The sequence below is a fragment of the Daphnia pulicaria genome, chromosome 8 (genome assembly GCF_021234035.1).
Source record: "Daphnia pulicaria isolate SC F1-1A chromosome 8, SC_F0-13Bv2, whole genome shotgun sequence".
Classification (NCBI taxonomy): domain Eukaryota; kingdom Metazoa; phylum Arthropoda; class Branchiopoda; order Diplostraca; family Daphniidae; genus Daphnia; species Daphnia pulicaria.
In genome coordinates, this window is record NC_060920.1 from 3,239,466 (window position 1) to 3,255,578 (window position 16,113).

The following is a 16,113-nucleotide window of genomic DNA, read 5'->3' on the forward strand; positions in this document are numbered from 1 at the left end:
ATTGTCAATATCACGACCCGATTTCTTTTCTTTTTGTTTCACCAAGGGGTCCGCAACTCAAATTTGCCACAATAAAATGACCAAAAAGAGGAAGGATGAGCAAGAAAAATGAAAAAAGGGAGGTAAAGGATTAAAAATGAGCCGGAGTAAAAAAAATAGAAAAAAGAAAGGGATCGGTAAGAAAAAACAAGGAAAGGAGAAAAATGAAGGAAAAGGAAGGCATAAAAGCAAAAAAAGGAAATTTCCTTTTTTTTTTTCCTGAAAAATCCTAGCAGACAAGGGGCTATTCAGTAGTAAACATTCGAGATTCTCGGTAACAATTTTCGTGTAATTTCTCTGTTGACTTGCAACTATGGCACACCAAAACAAAGCGTCCAGTGTTTTTGACTTGTTACGTGAATATGATGTGGAATTAAGTCCTCAGGTACAGCTAATATTAGAAAAATTAAAATTCAATAGCGTCCGAACTATTTCCATGATCAACATAGAAAAACTTGAACATCTTGAGCTAGACGTGCGTTCATTGTTTGCTTCAGACGAAGAACTTTTGAAAATGACTCAAGAAGATAGAATTGCATTATTTGGGGAATTCTTTGCTGATAAACCCCAACAATTTAAATTACTTGCCGGTGAGAAATGCTCAATTCATGCAGCAGTGACTATGTGCAAAAGGTTAGTTCAATCTTATGAAAAGTGTTATCTATATGACAAGTTTAAAAACGTGACAGACCTCCAGCGCAAAAAAAGACAAGTACAGAGGCATAACGCCAACACGGATAACATAATTTTAGATATTGACCAAACAAACTCGGCTGAGGGAACTGAAGAAATCACTTTGTTGGTTAGAAGAAAAGGCAAGACCCTCCAACAGTATATACAGCAATGGTTCTTATCAACAAAACTAAAACTGAACGTTACCTCTACTGACTTCGAAGTTGTCGACAACGGAATCAAGTGCACGAAATGCAGTAATCGGCCTTTTAAAGTCACCGTCGATAGCTCAGGAGGGTGGAAGATTTCATCATATATGACCCATCTTCGAACTGCGCACAAAATGCCAGATGAAGTGGGTGTAGCCGATAATACTGGTAACACAAATAATGGCAGGAATGAGTCTAACGACGACAACGCGGCCAACGAAGACGATAATCGCAATGGAGAACCGCCGCGTAAAAACCCAAGACTTGAAGAATCGGATTTTTCCCAGTCGACGCCGACAACGAGTCAATCGACGTCAACTTAGCAAATGACTCGAATACCACCCCACTGTTTGACAGAATCGAGAAACAAGCGCGCGTAAACCAAAACAAGAAACCTAGGGGACGACGTCATAACGATAAGGTCATCAACCAATTTTGTATGAATGCGCTCATTACGGGGGGAGGGAAGTTTTTCAATATTTTATCAGCAAATTCAAAAGGTGCGCTACCTTCGCGGCGCACTGTAGATAAAAAAATGAAAGATTATGATTTCCCCGTAAATGAAGGGGAAGTAAATATCCGTTTGTTAGTACAAGTCCTTCGTCAGCAAAATCTCCCGTTCCGTGTGGCATTGGCAGAAGATGCAACATCAGTAGTTGCAATAAGGGAATACGACTCTACTTCAAATAGAATTTTTGGCTTTAGCCTTCCTTTGAGTTCTAACGGTAACAAAAAAACTACTTTTATTAAAGAATTCACGCAGCTAATTTCTGTTTTAATTGCCAGGTCTTCCAGACTCTAGACTATCCAAAGCCTTGAATGCAGAAAATATAGTTGACATGTTTTGCAATTATCAGCGGGCTTCTTCTATTATGGTGATCATGGCACAACCTTTGGCCATAAACGCCGAGCCCGTCCGCATTTGTTACTTCGCGACAAATAACAAATTTACTGCATCAGATGTGGAAAATCGGATCGCGTACGTAACATCGGAACTGAAAAGAAACGGGATCTGGGTCGATACCTATTCGGCGGATGGCGACCCAAGGGAATTGAAAATGATGCGTCATACTCTTAGCTTAGGAACTTGCCCTACATCTATTAGAATAAGAAGTAAGCATGCCTCAAATTTTGTGTAAAGCTAAAATTCTAAATAGTTTATTATTATTTAGAAACAACATTAATCCAGCCGGAGAACCCTCTATTTCGCTTGAGTAAAAAATGGACCTGGTTCGCAGCTCAAGTTGTCACGGAAAGAATTCCCGTCCAAGACACTATTCATCTTGGTGCAAAATTTAGGGTGCGTTTACTGAAGAGAGAAAGGGGAATATTCATGGTTCTAGGTAATAAAGTTGCGAGCTGCTCCGACCTGGAACATTTACTCCGGAGAGTATCGAAGGACCTGCACCTACTGCGAGATGGGGATATCAACCAACACGATAAAATGAATTATGATGCCGTCGAAAGGTTATGCAACCCCAACATCAGAAATTTATTAGCAATTCATGTGCCAGGTATAAGATCAGATAACGAAATATGAAATTTGCAGCAACCATACTTATTATTTTTTTATACAATTAGGTTCACAGGCAACATGTTTTTATTTGAAACTAGTTGAATACTGCACGTCTAGTTATTTAGACAAAAAGCTAAAACCATTAGAAAGGATTTACAAAATTTGGTTTGTAAATTTCGCCCTTCGCTTATGGCGTTTTTGGATCCTTTGCGATGACACATATAACTTACAGCAGCACTTTGTGACACCTAACATAAGTGAATGCGTCGAAGTTAATGCCCATTCATTACTTCTGACTATTATCAATCTTAAGAAAGAAAAGCTGCCTCAACTGTTGATGCCATGGAAATTTTCAAGCCAGTCTTGTGAGGGACTGTTTAGATTGCTACGGTCCGCTTCTTCAACCTCATCCACCCAAACAAATTTCAGCGTAAGAAATTTTGCGGTTGATAAGGGGAGAAAAGTAGACGTACGTCTTCGGGCCACTGCTGAAAATATGAACGATGGTGTTCTTTATCCAAGAAACCGAAAAACTTTTGATGAAGATATTGCTGCTCATCACCCTATTCATGAACTACCAAGCGAAGAAGAAATGGAAATTACTGTTCTTCAGGCTCAGAAAGATGCCGAAGCGGAACTAGCACTGCTAGGTTAGTTGAAAAAAAAGCTGAAATAAATAAAACCTAATTTTAATTTCATTTTCTATCTTGCGCCAGGCTTGAGGATAAGTCGTCGCCGCGAAAAGTATTTATTCCCAAAAGATCTGGCTAAGCGAAATTTGAAAACAAATCAAACCCGTCCGATTCAACCCAGAAGTTCTGCCGTTTTAGATGACGATGACGATGCCAATGAAAGAGAAGATGATGATGAAGATTGTGAAGAGAATACTGAAGAGCTTGTTAGCGTTGATAGGGTAAATTTATTGAGGTCTATTCAAAGCGCAAACCTTAAAGATTATTCTAACCTAACTACGAACAACTATTCTAGTTTTGAAAACAGCCCTTTCGTGAAAATTCATAGCGAAGACGGGTCTATTAGGTTAATTAAGAAATCTTCGATAGTGTGGTACCTCGAAAGCGGCGTAAAAAAATTAAGCAACGACAGGCGACTTAGAGTGATGCAATCTGTGAGCTTCACAGAGCAAAACAAGCATATCATTAAACAAGTTGAGAAGCGCGCAAAAATTCAAGTTGGCGATTATTGCGTGTTTCAATGTTCTGATAATTCTAAATTTCTCATTGGTCGGGTGATATCTTTCGCTTTCGAATTCAATACCAACAAATCTGTTCCTATGTGGGAATGGGATGCGGGCAGTCGACAGTCCGAAAAAATATGCGCTTTATGTAATTGGTATAAAGCGGAAGAAGTAGATAACACTCTAACGGGGAAGCTCATCGACAGCGATTTATCAATTATTGGGTTTTATTCCTGCGATAAATATCTTTGTAGTGTACCCGATCCATGTTATGCAAATGTTGGAGAATCGAGACAGTTGTTGTTTAATGCTACTGTTGCAAAAGATATGACCGAATTCCTGAAGAAACTGTCTTATTTGAAATAAAAATAATTGGCAAATAACATTTCTCTAGTTCATTATTTGATCTATTACTTCCGTAGGATATTTCAATCGTTTTGACTGCATCAGGGACTTCATTTGCCGCAATGATATACTCACTGTAGCCTTTGGCTACGAAAAAATAAAAAGTAAAAGGTAAAAAAAAAATAAAAAATAAAAAAAGGAAAAAAATAAAGTAATAAAGTTACTTAAACAACAAAATGAGGAAAAAAAAGAAAATAAAGTAGAAAAAGCAAAGAAAATAAAAAAAATAAAAAAAGGGGCGGAAAGGAAAAAAATGATAGGAAAGCAAAAAAAATGAGCTTATTTTTAAAATCAAATTTGAGTTGCGGACCCCTTGTGTTTCACCTTCTTTCTCATTTCCTTATTTTCCTTAGCTTCCTTCGTGTGAATGAATGGAGTGTGGATTTGAAGAATGTGTGTCAATTTGTGTGTGCGTGATTTGTTTGAATGTCTGAATAAAATTTCTTAAACCAAAACTATACCATCATCATTTGTTTTTCTTTTTAATATTTAACATTTTTAGCAAGTAATACTCACTCAACACTAATAGGTATAAGGCATTTCACATTGAACATAATTAAATTCGTTTTCTACTTTTGGGTGTCTGTTATAAATTTCAGACAAACAGAATAAACGACGATTGGGAGAGGGTATTGAAATGTTCAAATGGCTTTGGATGACGATATTGTTTCGCGCAGTTGACCAGGTGACCAGTTCAGTCGCCTCCTTAATTGGAGGTGGCTGATGGCACTTCTTCTGCTAGTATCTCGTCAATTTCGACAAGTTTTCAATTTTACCATCTGAAATTGGAGAGGAGTGCATCAGGATAGGGTATCGCTTTTTGTGAATAAATAATTCAATTTTCTTTCCCTTTACCGGTATGTGAGTTCAATAAATATTTTTCAAAATTCAAAACGGGTAAATTCTTATTATCTAAAGTAAAAAAAACGGTTTAAGATAAGACGGGCTATAAATTAATCATTAGATGTGGGCAGAGAACATATGTAATTTTTTTTTAACCTTTTTACACAATATTTTTTTTTTCAAAAGGAGTGTCCTGTACGCCGTCACGAAAAATTTCAAAATAAAATTAAATCCGATCCTAATAAACTCAGAAATCATTAGCTAAAATGCAAGCCAACTTTCTTTTACTGGTTCTTCGCTTCACTTTCAAATATTTCACCCGCGTGTGATTTAGCAGACGAACCAACAGGATCAAATAGGAAGCCGTCTATCAATCTTTTACACAACAACCAGCCCAAAAGCGGAGAATATTTAAAAAAACAAACTGAAAAACAATTTTGCAAAATAATTTATTATGTTCAAACATTCTTCTTTTTTCAAAATTTAAAGAATGGTAATAAAAGTCATGATGGTACCAATCATGAAGCACCAAATGATGGCACTTTTAATAAGTATTGACTAAATCATTGATGATGGTTTGTTGCGGACGCAATGACCGGCTCTGTAATAAACGGAGTGGAATCGTTTGTTTCATCATTTGTATCATCAATAACAACTGAGTTATGTTCGTGAGTATTTTCCTTGTCCTGTTTTACAACGACTTTAAAGAAGAAGAAAAAGAGTATGCCAAAAATGCGGCAAAATTGGCAGCTTCAAGCATCGCTAACGCCGCTTCGATTGCTGTAAATACATGAGACTATTCACTATTAGTACAAACAACGTAGTAGCTGGTAGTAATTAAACAAATATTGCGTATACTCACTTTTCCACGTAATAATTGGCGACTCAAAATTGAAGAAATTAAAAACGCTGATGAAAAGTCTTTTGGATGCAAATGAAGTAAAATAGGGCACAATATTTGTTCTGAAAAAAAAAAAAATAAATAAAGGAATTGAAAAAATATCAAAGGAATTTTTACCATAAACTTTGGCCAATTCGAGTCCAGATAAGTAGCTACTGAGACCAACAATGAGAATGTTGAACCAGAACAATCCCGCAGTAAACGTCAACATGTTCAGAATTAGAAATATCCAAAAGGTTGCGTCGCCCGTCTTAAATCACAAGATAAATGGTGATGAATTTTTCGAATTGAAATTGAGGCAAAATGAATTGATTACATCACGTCGCAGGACTTCCGCGAGTTCCAGAATGGCCATTAAAATTGTCAACAGCACCTGGGATGAGACAAAGGCCTGATAAATCAGCCCACCAATAAAGCGCAGCCGATTTCTGTTATTGAATGAAGTGAAGAATTTCTAGAAAATCAGTAAAAGATAACTAAAAAATGACAAATGAGTAATACTTGGTTAAGTCGAATTGAATGAACTGCAGTTGGTCGCAGAAGAGCGAGAATGTAATCAAATGCCACTTATTGCCGATATTTTGGACCTTTAGTAAAACCTCCTCGCCACCGCCAATAGAGTTGGCTAACGTCCGAAGTTGCCAATTCGCTGAAATTGTAAAAAAAAAATGGACATGAACTAGTAACAGTTTTTTCATGGCGGCTTACGGAGTTTCGCCCGTTTCAGTTTTAGTTTTAATTTTTTCCATATAAATTTTCGTCAGTTCCGTTAAGAATTGAATTACAAAATTCCTTCGTTATCAGGTAATCTTTCAATTTTTATTTCACCTCGATAGTCATTGTAGTTAATTTATTATTGATTTTTAAGTAAAAGGCATTTTATTTTCAAAGACTATATATCCTACCCCGAGGAAAGAGAACCCCGCGCCACCCCTTTGTCCCCTCTTAGTTTCTTCCTTCGTCTCTTCTTTCCATTCTTCCCTTGGGGCAGGAAATGGCGATATCTTTTTGTAAACACGGCTGGGACGTTTACAAAAAAATTAATAATAAATAAACTTCAATGAACATCGAGGGTAAATAAAACTTTTTTAAGTTTTATTTTCACTGCTCTCTGGAATTGTCATGGCGCAAAAAATGAACATCTGTTGAGTCAGTTTTAGCTGTTTCTTTAATAATCGATTGATAGAATATTGATCAATATCTCGATCGATTATTAAATGAACAGCTAAAACTGACTCAACAGCTGTTCGTCTGCTTTTTTGGGGGCCTTAATTAGGCTTCTCCTACCAAAGATGGCTGAACAGCCAAATTTGGGAAGCAGGAGCCTAATACAAATTTAAGCTTAAAAATCTCGCGAAATAAATTTTTTTGAGGTAACAACCCTCTCGAAAAAATGATCCCCGTAAAAAATTACCCTAGCCTTGTTAAAAACAAAACATATTTATTTTCCGTGCGTGTACCCCATTACTACAGCGGACAAGATTTACAATTACAAAAGAACTGTGTGAAATTTTCTCTTGTATTTTTGAAAGTTCATTTGGGATCCTTTTTATGTTTCGGAATTATGTGTGATTTCATTTCAATTAATTTTTACGATAGATGCATTTGTCATTCATTGCAATTGATTTGAAAATTCTTATTTAATCTTAAGTGGGATCTGTTCAAAGAAAAAAATTCACTTATTACTATCGCAACAGTGTAGGGACTGTGAACAACTATTGTAGTTGAAATAGGACTGCGAAAAACCTTTTTCAATTACTACAACACTTTTCGATTCAATTACTTCTGTGATCAACCTTTTACAATTGTTATAGGATTTGAATACTTGTTACAATTCAATTAGCACTGCGTGCAAGCTTTTACAATTAGATGGACTAAGAACAAGCTTTAGCATTTCAATAGGACTGCGAACAACTTTTACTATTACAGTTTGTATATTTCCCTTCTATTTTTTGGTTCATTAGGGATTTCCCGCCTTTAGTAAATCCATGTGACACTTCATTGGATTTCATTTATAGCTATATAGTCTGGAGCAAGATTATTCATCTCCTAACATATTTCATGATAGAAATGTTTCAATATTCTTCATCCTAGAAATCATCAGATTCTTTGTCTACATACCTGTTTTCTGTTTCCGTATTCCTACCTAAAGAAAGAAATTTGAGTTTTGCAATTCTTTTTTTAGTAGAAAATTATTATTACTTTGTTGTCGACCATCTCGCTGACACATCCCCTCCAAGTGGTCATCCCAGTCCGCCATTGTGAAGATATTTCTGCAGTACTCCACTTGAGGTCTTCTTCGCGGACTTCTTATTCCACGACGTTTTCCACGTTGATATCCCTTACCATGGTGACGAGGTAAAGGGTTTTTGGTAATTGTTAACATAAGAAAATAGTTATTAAGAGTTGAAAGGCAAAAAATTAGGTGTATAAGATTACAGTAATTGTTGTCCCAGAAGCTGGGCCCATATTAACCATTATTAACTCCTGGCTTCGTCCCCCCTTGTGATACAGATGTAATACTTTTGCTTGCACTCACGGAGACGTGGATATAGCTGCACCAGCTTTCCATGCACGCTTTCCTTATTGTCTAAATAATTTACCACGATATTATTTCGCCAACGAGGCCGTTTGCTTCTAGAACCTCCCAATAAAAGAATTCTGGAGCGTAGTAGGGTTCGTCGGAAGAAAAATCGTGTCGAATACGGTACAAGAAGAAATCCTTGTTTTCCTTATCGTTTTTCTCTATGAAAAACATGTTTTCATGAATTAGAATTTCCGAATTTCCCCTGTACGAATTGCGACAACTTTAATTAAATTTAGTTACTAGAAAAAGTGGTCTTAGCAGATGTCTTCGTCATTTTCCCACTACGTATTTCCTTCTTCACAGTCGAGTATTTCTCCCCCCCCCCCATAATTTGTTTTTGGTGGCGATTACGATCTTCTAGAAGGTCCTGGCCTTGACGACGTTGATCGGGTAGACGGGCCTTGCTTAGGTGACAGGGATCGTCTAAACGGTCCCGGATTTGGTGATCCCGCACATGGAGACGGGCTTGATGAAGATGCCTTTGATTTCCTGGCCGATGGTGGGGAATTTATACTTCTTGACAAATTAACTCGCGAATACGAGGAATATCCTAAAAAAATAATTCATGTTATTGGCCGTTCCGTAATTGATGAGTTTTTTTTACTTGGCGTAGGTTCCGTAAATAGTGCCCCTCGTCCGCGTGTTCTATTTAGAGATGGCCCCGACGAATTACCTAACGTACTGTGATGACCGCGGGCCCTACCTAAAGATGGCATCGACTGGACTCTAGGATCAGCGTCAAATAAGATAGATTGGCCACGGGTGGGGTAATTTAGAAGCGGGGTTATATCCTCTTCGGGGGTGGTACGCAGGGTAGGTTGTTTCCTTTATTTCTTCGAAATACAATTTCTACCGAAAATCGAAATCAATTTAACAACAATTTTCATTTTACAGACAACAACGCGTGAAATCAATTTTCTTTTTAAACAATGTTTACAACATCAAACGGCAAAATTCTTTTTCTCAATCTTTTGTTGGCTATATTTTACTATTTTTATCTGGGTTACCAGAAAGGCATGGTTTGAGCTTCTCGCAATTCAATTTCCTCCCAACCCGACCAGCTCAAATTTCTCCTGCGGTACTGCCAGGGTACTGCAATGGAAATTTCTCGTGGCTTGTAGTAAAATTGTATTTTAAATTTCACGTAATTCTTTTGCATTCTAATTATACAACCTAACTACAGATGTAACAAATTTCTAGATACTGGTCCCTATTTGCTGTTCCAACCGCTAACAATTTACACGCCTTTTACACCAACGTTCTCGGTTTCTTCATTTCGTTTTTTCAGACGCTTACTCTGACGAGTACTTTCCTCATTTTTACGTTTGGATTTTTCTGTACTGGTTGGTGGCTCACCATCGTCACAGTCACTGATCAGTTGAACCTTTAGTTTCATCCGATTTTTATTCTTTTTTTCTCGTTCATGGTTTCTCTTCTTTCCGGTGTCACTTGATTCCAACAGAAGTAAAACAAGCCTTTTTTTCTTCCCTGTACCAATGTTCCGTTGAGGAGTGAAGAATGACTTGAATTGGATAATTGGTTTTGCGCTTCAACGGCGTTGGTAGTTTTTGGACAAATTGCCCAATCTGCATATTAGATCTCAAGATATTAGCGACTCCAACAGCTAATAAATAAATTTTGTTAGCGGTTGGAACAGCAAATAGATTCAAGTATCTAAGAATATTTATATTATATCGCCTTGTTATTAGCGACTCCAACAGCTAATAAATTAATTTTGTTAGCGTTTGGAACAGCAAATAGGGACCAGAATTGGTTTGTTGTAAGGCTTTACTTCCCTTTTGGATGTTGGAACTATCTAATCGGAAATTATTTTTACGTTTAAATCAAACTTATCGGCCAACTTAACAAAACGACTAAAGCAGGGCCTATGATGATGGCACGTCTCCATCGGCATGTGAAAGCAGCGTTAAGTAGCAAAATGCTTTGTGCTTAAGTTACTCATTGTCGGAAAATTTTGTATATTCTTCGAGAGACGTGCAAAAACTATAAGATAGGGAAAACTTGGAATTTGAATTGTGTGGTTATTCACAATGCTGATTACTTTAAAAACGTAAGGCACAATTCAATGAAAAAACTAAGCTAACTCAAATATATTTTTTTATTCTCAGGGGAAGTCTTTCTATTTCTTAGAGAGTGGAATAAAGGGATAGATTATTACCACTGGGATTTCTATCACACAATGTCTTTTCTGGAACAACACATAAAACAGAGAACGTAACTGCTATAACAATTGTTTATTGAAATTATAAATGGCACTTGTACAGCAATTTTTTTTACGTTAGTAGTAGGTTTACCAATCTCTCATCAGCGAAGGTACTACATATTGATTTAGTAAAAGATCTGCTGCGAATAAAAAGGAGAATGATGATTAAGTGGAAAATGTTGACAAAGAGTATGTATTATTACATTCAAACGACGAGTCATTGCTATCAAACGATACACAATTAAAAATTATGGACAGCGAATCCTCTTTGAACAGCGAAGATTCTTTACAAATTTCAGGTACACATACATGTGTTTCAATGTTCTCAATTTACACCGTTTAATTATATTGACTGTTTAATGAAATTTCCAATTACGATATTATATACAGGTTCCATGAATGTATCTTGTAGTAAAGATGTATTGACAACGAAACAAATATTGACTTCCATGGCTTCAAGTCAAAGCTAGAAATCTGTCAAATATCCTTTTGAATCAGATACCTCAACCGAGATTCGACCTCAACTGTTTCTCAAAACATCGACACCCACTCTTTTAACTTTATCATCAGCTGGTATAGTGTAATTATTGGAATTAGAATGGAACCAATTGTATTACGTTACTCAGCGTTATCAAAATCAATAATAAAGATCATTTCGAGCAATTCTTCCGATGCCATTAATCTTCCTCCTCATAATTTCTACCGGTATAGTTGACAATGCCCCTCTGCCATGGCACTGCACCTTCATTTGAAAAAGTATATTTTAAACTTATCACGAATATTTTTGGCGACAGTGGTGTAGTTCACTCCTGTTCCTGGCCACAAGTCACTTCACAAAGATGTAATGATAAGATTAATTGTTTTATGCGTTGCTTTCCTTAAAAATATTTACCAAAACATTGGTGTTATTGTATCGTCCGTCCTCCAGGCCCCTTCGATTAAAATTCTCTTTGCATCAAAATGATCTGGTAGCTTTTGATTATCCAAGTAGAAGCGGCTATCTTCGCGAATCAGCATATTGTTCAAGACAACGCCTGCCTTTATGTAATTTTCAACATTTTGAGGGCTTCCAATTATGGGGGTGCGGAAAATGCGCAATTGATTGGTGAAATCCCGAAAGCATTTTAATTGTTCTTCTTTCTCGAGACAATCTAAAGCACATATATTGTGCAGTCCTATCTTTCACCTTATATGGCTGAAATATATGGAAAATGTATTGAATTCTACCTGTAATTGAAGATTAGTTCTGCTTCAGTCAATGATCTTGTACTTCGTCCGGGATATGGCTTCATTATGTTGGTTTTCAATGGAAATGCATCATTCTAGATAAAAAGGCAAACATATCGATCAGTGTTGAGTATTAAAATAGCACGTCAAAGTATCAAACATTACCATTACAAAAACGTAAGGTGATAAATTACTGGAGTAAATCAGTGTTGATGGTTCTTGAATACCCAAACAACCGTTATCGAGGTCTTCCGCAAACTGTGATGATGCAAATATACTCGCATCTCCCTCTCTACCATAAGCCCCGATATCGATATCAATGAAACAGTAATTTGCATGGCAAACGGTGAACATAACCTTTTGTAGCTGTACAAATTAGAGCCACCGTTGTCAGGGCACTGCATCGCGAAGTGCTTTCCATCTCCAGCCCCAACACAATTTGGGAAATACCAAATTTTGGATAAGTCATTCGATATTTGTTTCCACTTATTTGTATCTGGCAATTGTAAATAGGTAGGAGCAAGGATCTCATACACTATTCTCCATGTTTCGTTCACTATTTTAGATACTGTGTCCTATCCGGAAGGAATAGGAAAGAGATCGCATACAGTCTCCTGATGCGAGGAACCTCAGAGTCAATGCCAATCGTCGCTCAATTTTATTGATGAAATAATTACTAAAAAAATTCAGTTTAATTATTTGTAACATTAAAATCTTACCAACTGGAATAGCACGTCTCATTTTGGTGTCTTTTTTGAATAATTTAGGGCCTACCATGACCAAAAATTTGTTGAACAAGGCTAGTTGTTGAACGAAAGAAGTTGAACATACGAGTAATGTTCCTGAATGTAAAGACGTATGTCATTCTCTTCTCTGACAGTAGAATAGTAGTGTACAAAGAATTTTTCTCTCGTTCAGGTTCTGAGTTATGGAACCTTGTCCACAATTTACCTAAAAATGAGTAATATGAGGTTTTGAGATTGTTTGTGGTGATCTCTCAACTGAAATTATAATCCTACCAACAGGTCGAAGATTATTGGCTAACAACCTTCGTCGGTGACGTTTAAACAACAAGGACAACGAACATACAACCTTGGCCTTCCAACCCCACATTTCCAAAGTGTTTTGACGAATAATTCGTTCTCTTTCTTGATCGTTATTATCAAAATAATTAGAAACTTCTTCAACGGATGAATCACTTATGTTTTTTCACTGATGTCTGTTGAAGTTGATGAAGGAAACTGTTGACATGCTGTTGATATTGACAAGTACTCCAACTGAAAAACACTACACTACATCTATTACAAGAAAAAATTTAGGTTTGAATTGACGTTAAAACCCAACTCTAACGTAAGTGCACAGTGTAGTGTGAACAGAGTACAAAGATTCTAACGTAAATTTTGGTTCGTAAAAACCTAAATGAAATTTACGTAAGAAAAACGTAAAACGAACACATAGAAAAGAGTTGTAGTGTGAACGAAGCTTTAGTTATTATTTTTGTTGAAAACAGTCGATGGCAGAACCTATCGCTAGAACTATAAGTTCAAAAAGAAATTTACAGCAAAAAATACGAAGAATGAGTCGATATTTGATGCACCTCAGGGTTTCTCAAAAGCAGATGATTTATGGCTCGACATAACAATAACGCATGTATTGGCAACTTTTTTAAAGAATGTTGTGGTTCTAAGGGCAAAAAACAGATTTTGCAAGAGAAATAACATTGTATAAAATCGAAGAAAGAAAAAAGAACGGGACCAAGAAGAAAAAATAGCGTGTCGAGAGCAGGAAATTGGTCAAAGTGTAAGTCGAGCTGGACACGACCAGTTGAGACGCTGTGACCACCCAGAAGGAACTGATGAGGAACAGAAGGAACGTTGAGACTGAGGATCTTTCTTGGTGGATTGGGTCCTTCTTGGTGCCGGTTTGGGAGCTGTGGATGGGGCATTAACCAATGTGAAATTCCTCGTAGGCCGACTTGGTCGTTCCGTTGCCGTCAGCGCCATACAACCACTGCCAACTCAACCGGACTGTTTGGCGTTAAGCGGGTGGATGGGTTCTAGTCGGTGGGTTCTAGTCAATCACGCTAGAGAAGGGGAGAGCCACTGTAAAACTTCCTCCAATTTCAAGATGACGCCGTCGCCGCTGCCGACGGATGCCCTGGCAGAGTCGTGAAGCAAGGAAAAACCGGACTGAGAGTGGACATGCTGTGCGAGCGTTCTTGGCTCTGACGAGCACCACGTAGGACGTGGTGGGTTGCAAGTCTGTCAAAACGTTCCAATCTGCCAGCTCCATTTGGTCGGAATCGTCGGTCCAGCCCACGTTCAGCTGTTGTCTTGATTCGAATCGTGGTCGCCACTGCTGAAAATTTCGACCGTGTAGCTCAGCAGAGACGAAGCGCCGATTCTTGAGCCATTCTGTCAGCCAACCGGCAAGGAGTTGGTCGTGTTTGTAGAGGAGCCGCAGCTGAGATGGAGAGCCGGACAGAGCCATTGGGTTTCTGGGGCTACGCGAGAAGGCGACGTTCGAGTTGCTCTGGCTGGCCATCGTAAGAGAGGCCGCCCAGTCCACCGTCTGATCTCCGAATTCAATCCAACAGGCTTAAATTCTGACGTTGGACGTTGGTTGCTGTTTTCGCGAGCGCTCTGTGGCTTATAGGATAAAGGCCGGCATGGCAAAAAAAGAAACTTTTAAGATTTGTTTCCATAATTTTAATAATTAATATCTCGGCTTCTCAGCCGAGTTTCGAAAAAATCTGGAAACTTTTTGAAGAGGTGGGCTATCTAATCATTTTGAAACAATCAGAATATTTATAGGTACAGCATTTGACGAGAAACTGCTGCACAAACACACAACAACAGCAAAAAGTCAAAATTCCGGCAACCCCCCCCCCACAGTTTTTTGCTAATATCTCCAAAACGACAAAAGCTAATCGATAGCAGTTTTCACCAATTGACTAAGCAAAAATTTTGAACTAAACTCATCTATTTATGTATTTATACAACCCCTAGTGATGATTTCCTCAAAATAAAAAAAATGCCAAAATGGTCTCTTTGAGTGGCGGATTGCTTGTAAATATTAGCTTAAAGCCTCAAACCTACACTGACATATTGAGAAATGTACACAGAACAAAACTCACTTGCTAGTTCAATGCAAATTTCCGGAAGTTGACAAAAAAGCAAATTAGCGAAAATCTAACAAGCGAACTTAATTGCTGGAAAATTTACAGTATAATAATCCACATCATTTTCTTACGTTAGCTGCCGATATATGACTTGTGTAAAATTAAGGAATTGTGTAAAATAAAAGTAACTGAAATGGATGTTTTTGACTGCTGAAAGCAACTGGAATAAAACTGGAATAAATCTGGTTTTGCATGCACAGGAAATTAACCAGAACCAAAACATGTTAAGTAAAAGTATACAATAGAAATTTTTGTTAGTTTTGGGTTACCTGAATTCCAACACTTTTTTAACAGTTGATGTGAGCTCTGCTGACTTGCACCTTCATCAGGCAGTTCTGTGGGCAATCTGATTGGATTTGACTAAAAGAAAGATCAACAAAATCTAAAAAAACTTGCTCAGATTTTGCAAAGTGCTTAGCAGCCTAAAAAAAGAAAATTATGTTACGTAGGGGACAGGAATTGCCAATGACATAAACCAATGAAGATAATGAATTACTTCTACGTTAACATTTCCATGGATTTTTAATTGGATTTCTGAATCAAGTGAAATAAATTCACAAACAAGACACAAGAACAAAACTCAAGAAAACAAAGTCTCACGACAACATTTTGTGTAAATGAGATTAATTTTTTTATTGAAAATCTCCAATAGGGCAGGAAAATATCTAACAATGCTGCGATTCACATTCTGACTCATTTTCTACAGGCACTATTAATAAAAATAGATGTGTGATTAAAACCCAAAGAAATAAAAAATAAAATAATAACTTACCTAAGTCCCAATTTGTGGTGCCAAAGACTAGTAAGATATTTCGCAAACTGTTTTCATTTGATTTGAAAAGCAGTCTGATTTGAGAAAAATCATCTTCTCTTTGCACTACTTGTGCTTGAAGATCCTTGAATACGTCCACCAAGGACAGTTCATCAAAACCGTCGAGCTCAGCCACATTATCTGCGTCAAACGAAGACACGAGGTAGCAAAACACAGGAGTTGCTGCGAGATCATCTGAGATGTCAAATAGCTGGGTTTGCTTTAACAGTTGCTTATTTCCGCTGTCGACGAGAACAAAAAAACACATAGATGAACCTTTTTCATTTTTCGAACAGCAGTTAT

General features: G+C 37.3%; 1 protein-coding gene across 1 annotated transcript; it reads right to left on the bottom strand.

The window, feature by feature from the left end:
* Nucleotides 1-5,503: 5,503 nt before the first annotated feature.
* On the bottom strand, nucleotides 5,504-6,478 carry LOC124310785. Its single transcript, XM_046774759.1, has 5 exons — nucleotides 6,282-6,478; nucleotides 6,097-6,208; nucleotides 5,898-6,030; nucleotides 5,742-5,842; nucleotides 5,504-5,675 (listed from the first exon to the last, which is right to left on the bottom strand). The coding sequence occupies exons 1-5, from the start codon at nucleotides 6,476-6,478 to the stop codon at nucleotides 5,571-5,573; spliced, it is 648 nt and encodes a 215-aa protein (XP_046630715.1). The 3' UTR covers nucleotides 5,504-5,570.
* Nucleotides 6,479-16,113: the final 9,635 nt, after the last annotated feature.

Bases quoted from the DNA above. Each gene is read 5' to 3' on its own strand.
- LOC124310785 (XM_046774759.1), bottom strand. From the start codon at position 6,478: ATGAAAAAACTGTTACTAGTTCATGTCCATTTTTTTTTTACAATTTCA. The intron at 6,031-6,096 runs GTAATCAATTCA...TTGTGATTTAAG, and splicing joins CGGAAGTCCTGCGACGTGAT to ACGGGCGACGCAACCTTTTG. The intron at 5,843-5,897 runs GTAAAAATTCCT...TTTTTTTTTCAG, and splicing joins CGAATTGGCCAAAGTTTATG to AACAAATATTGTGCCCTATT.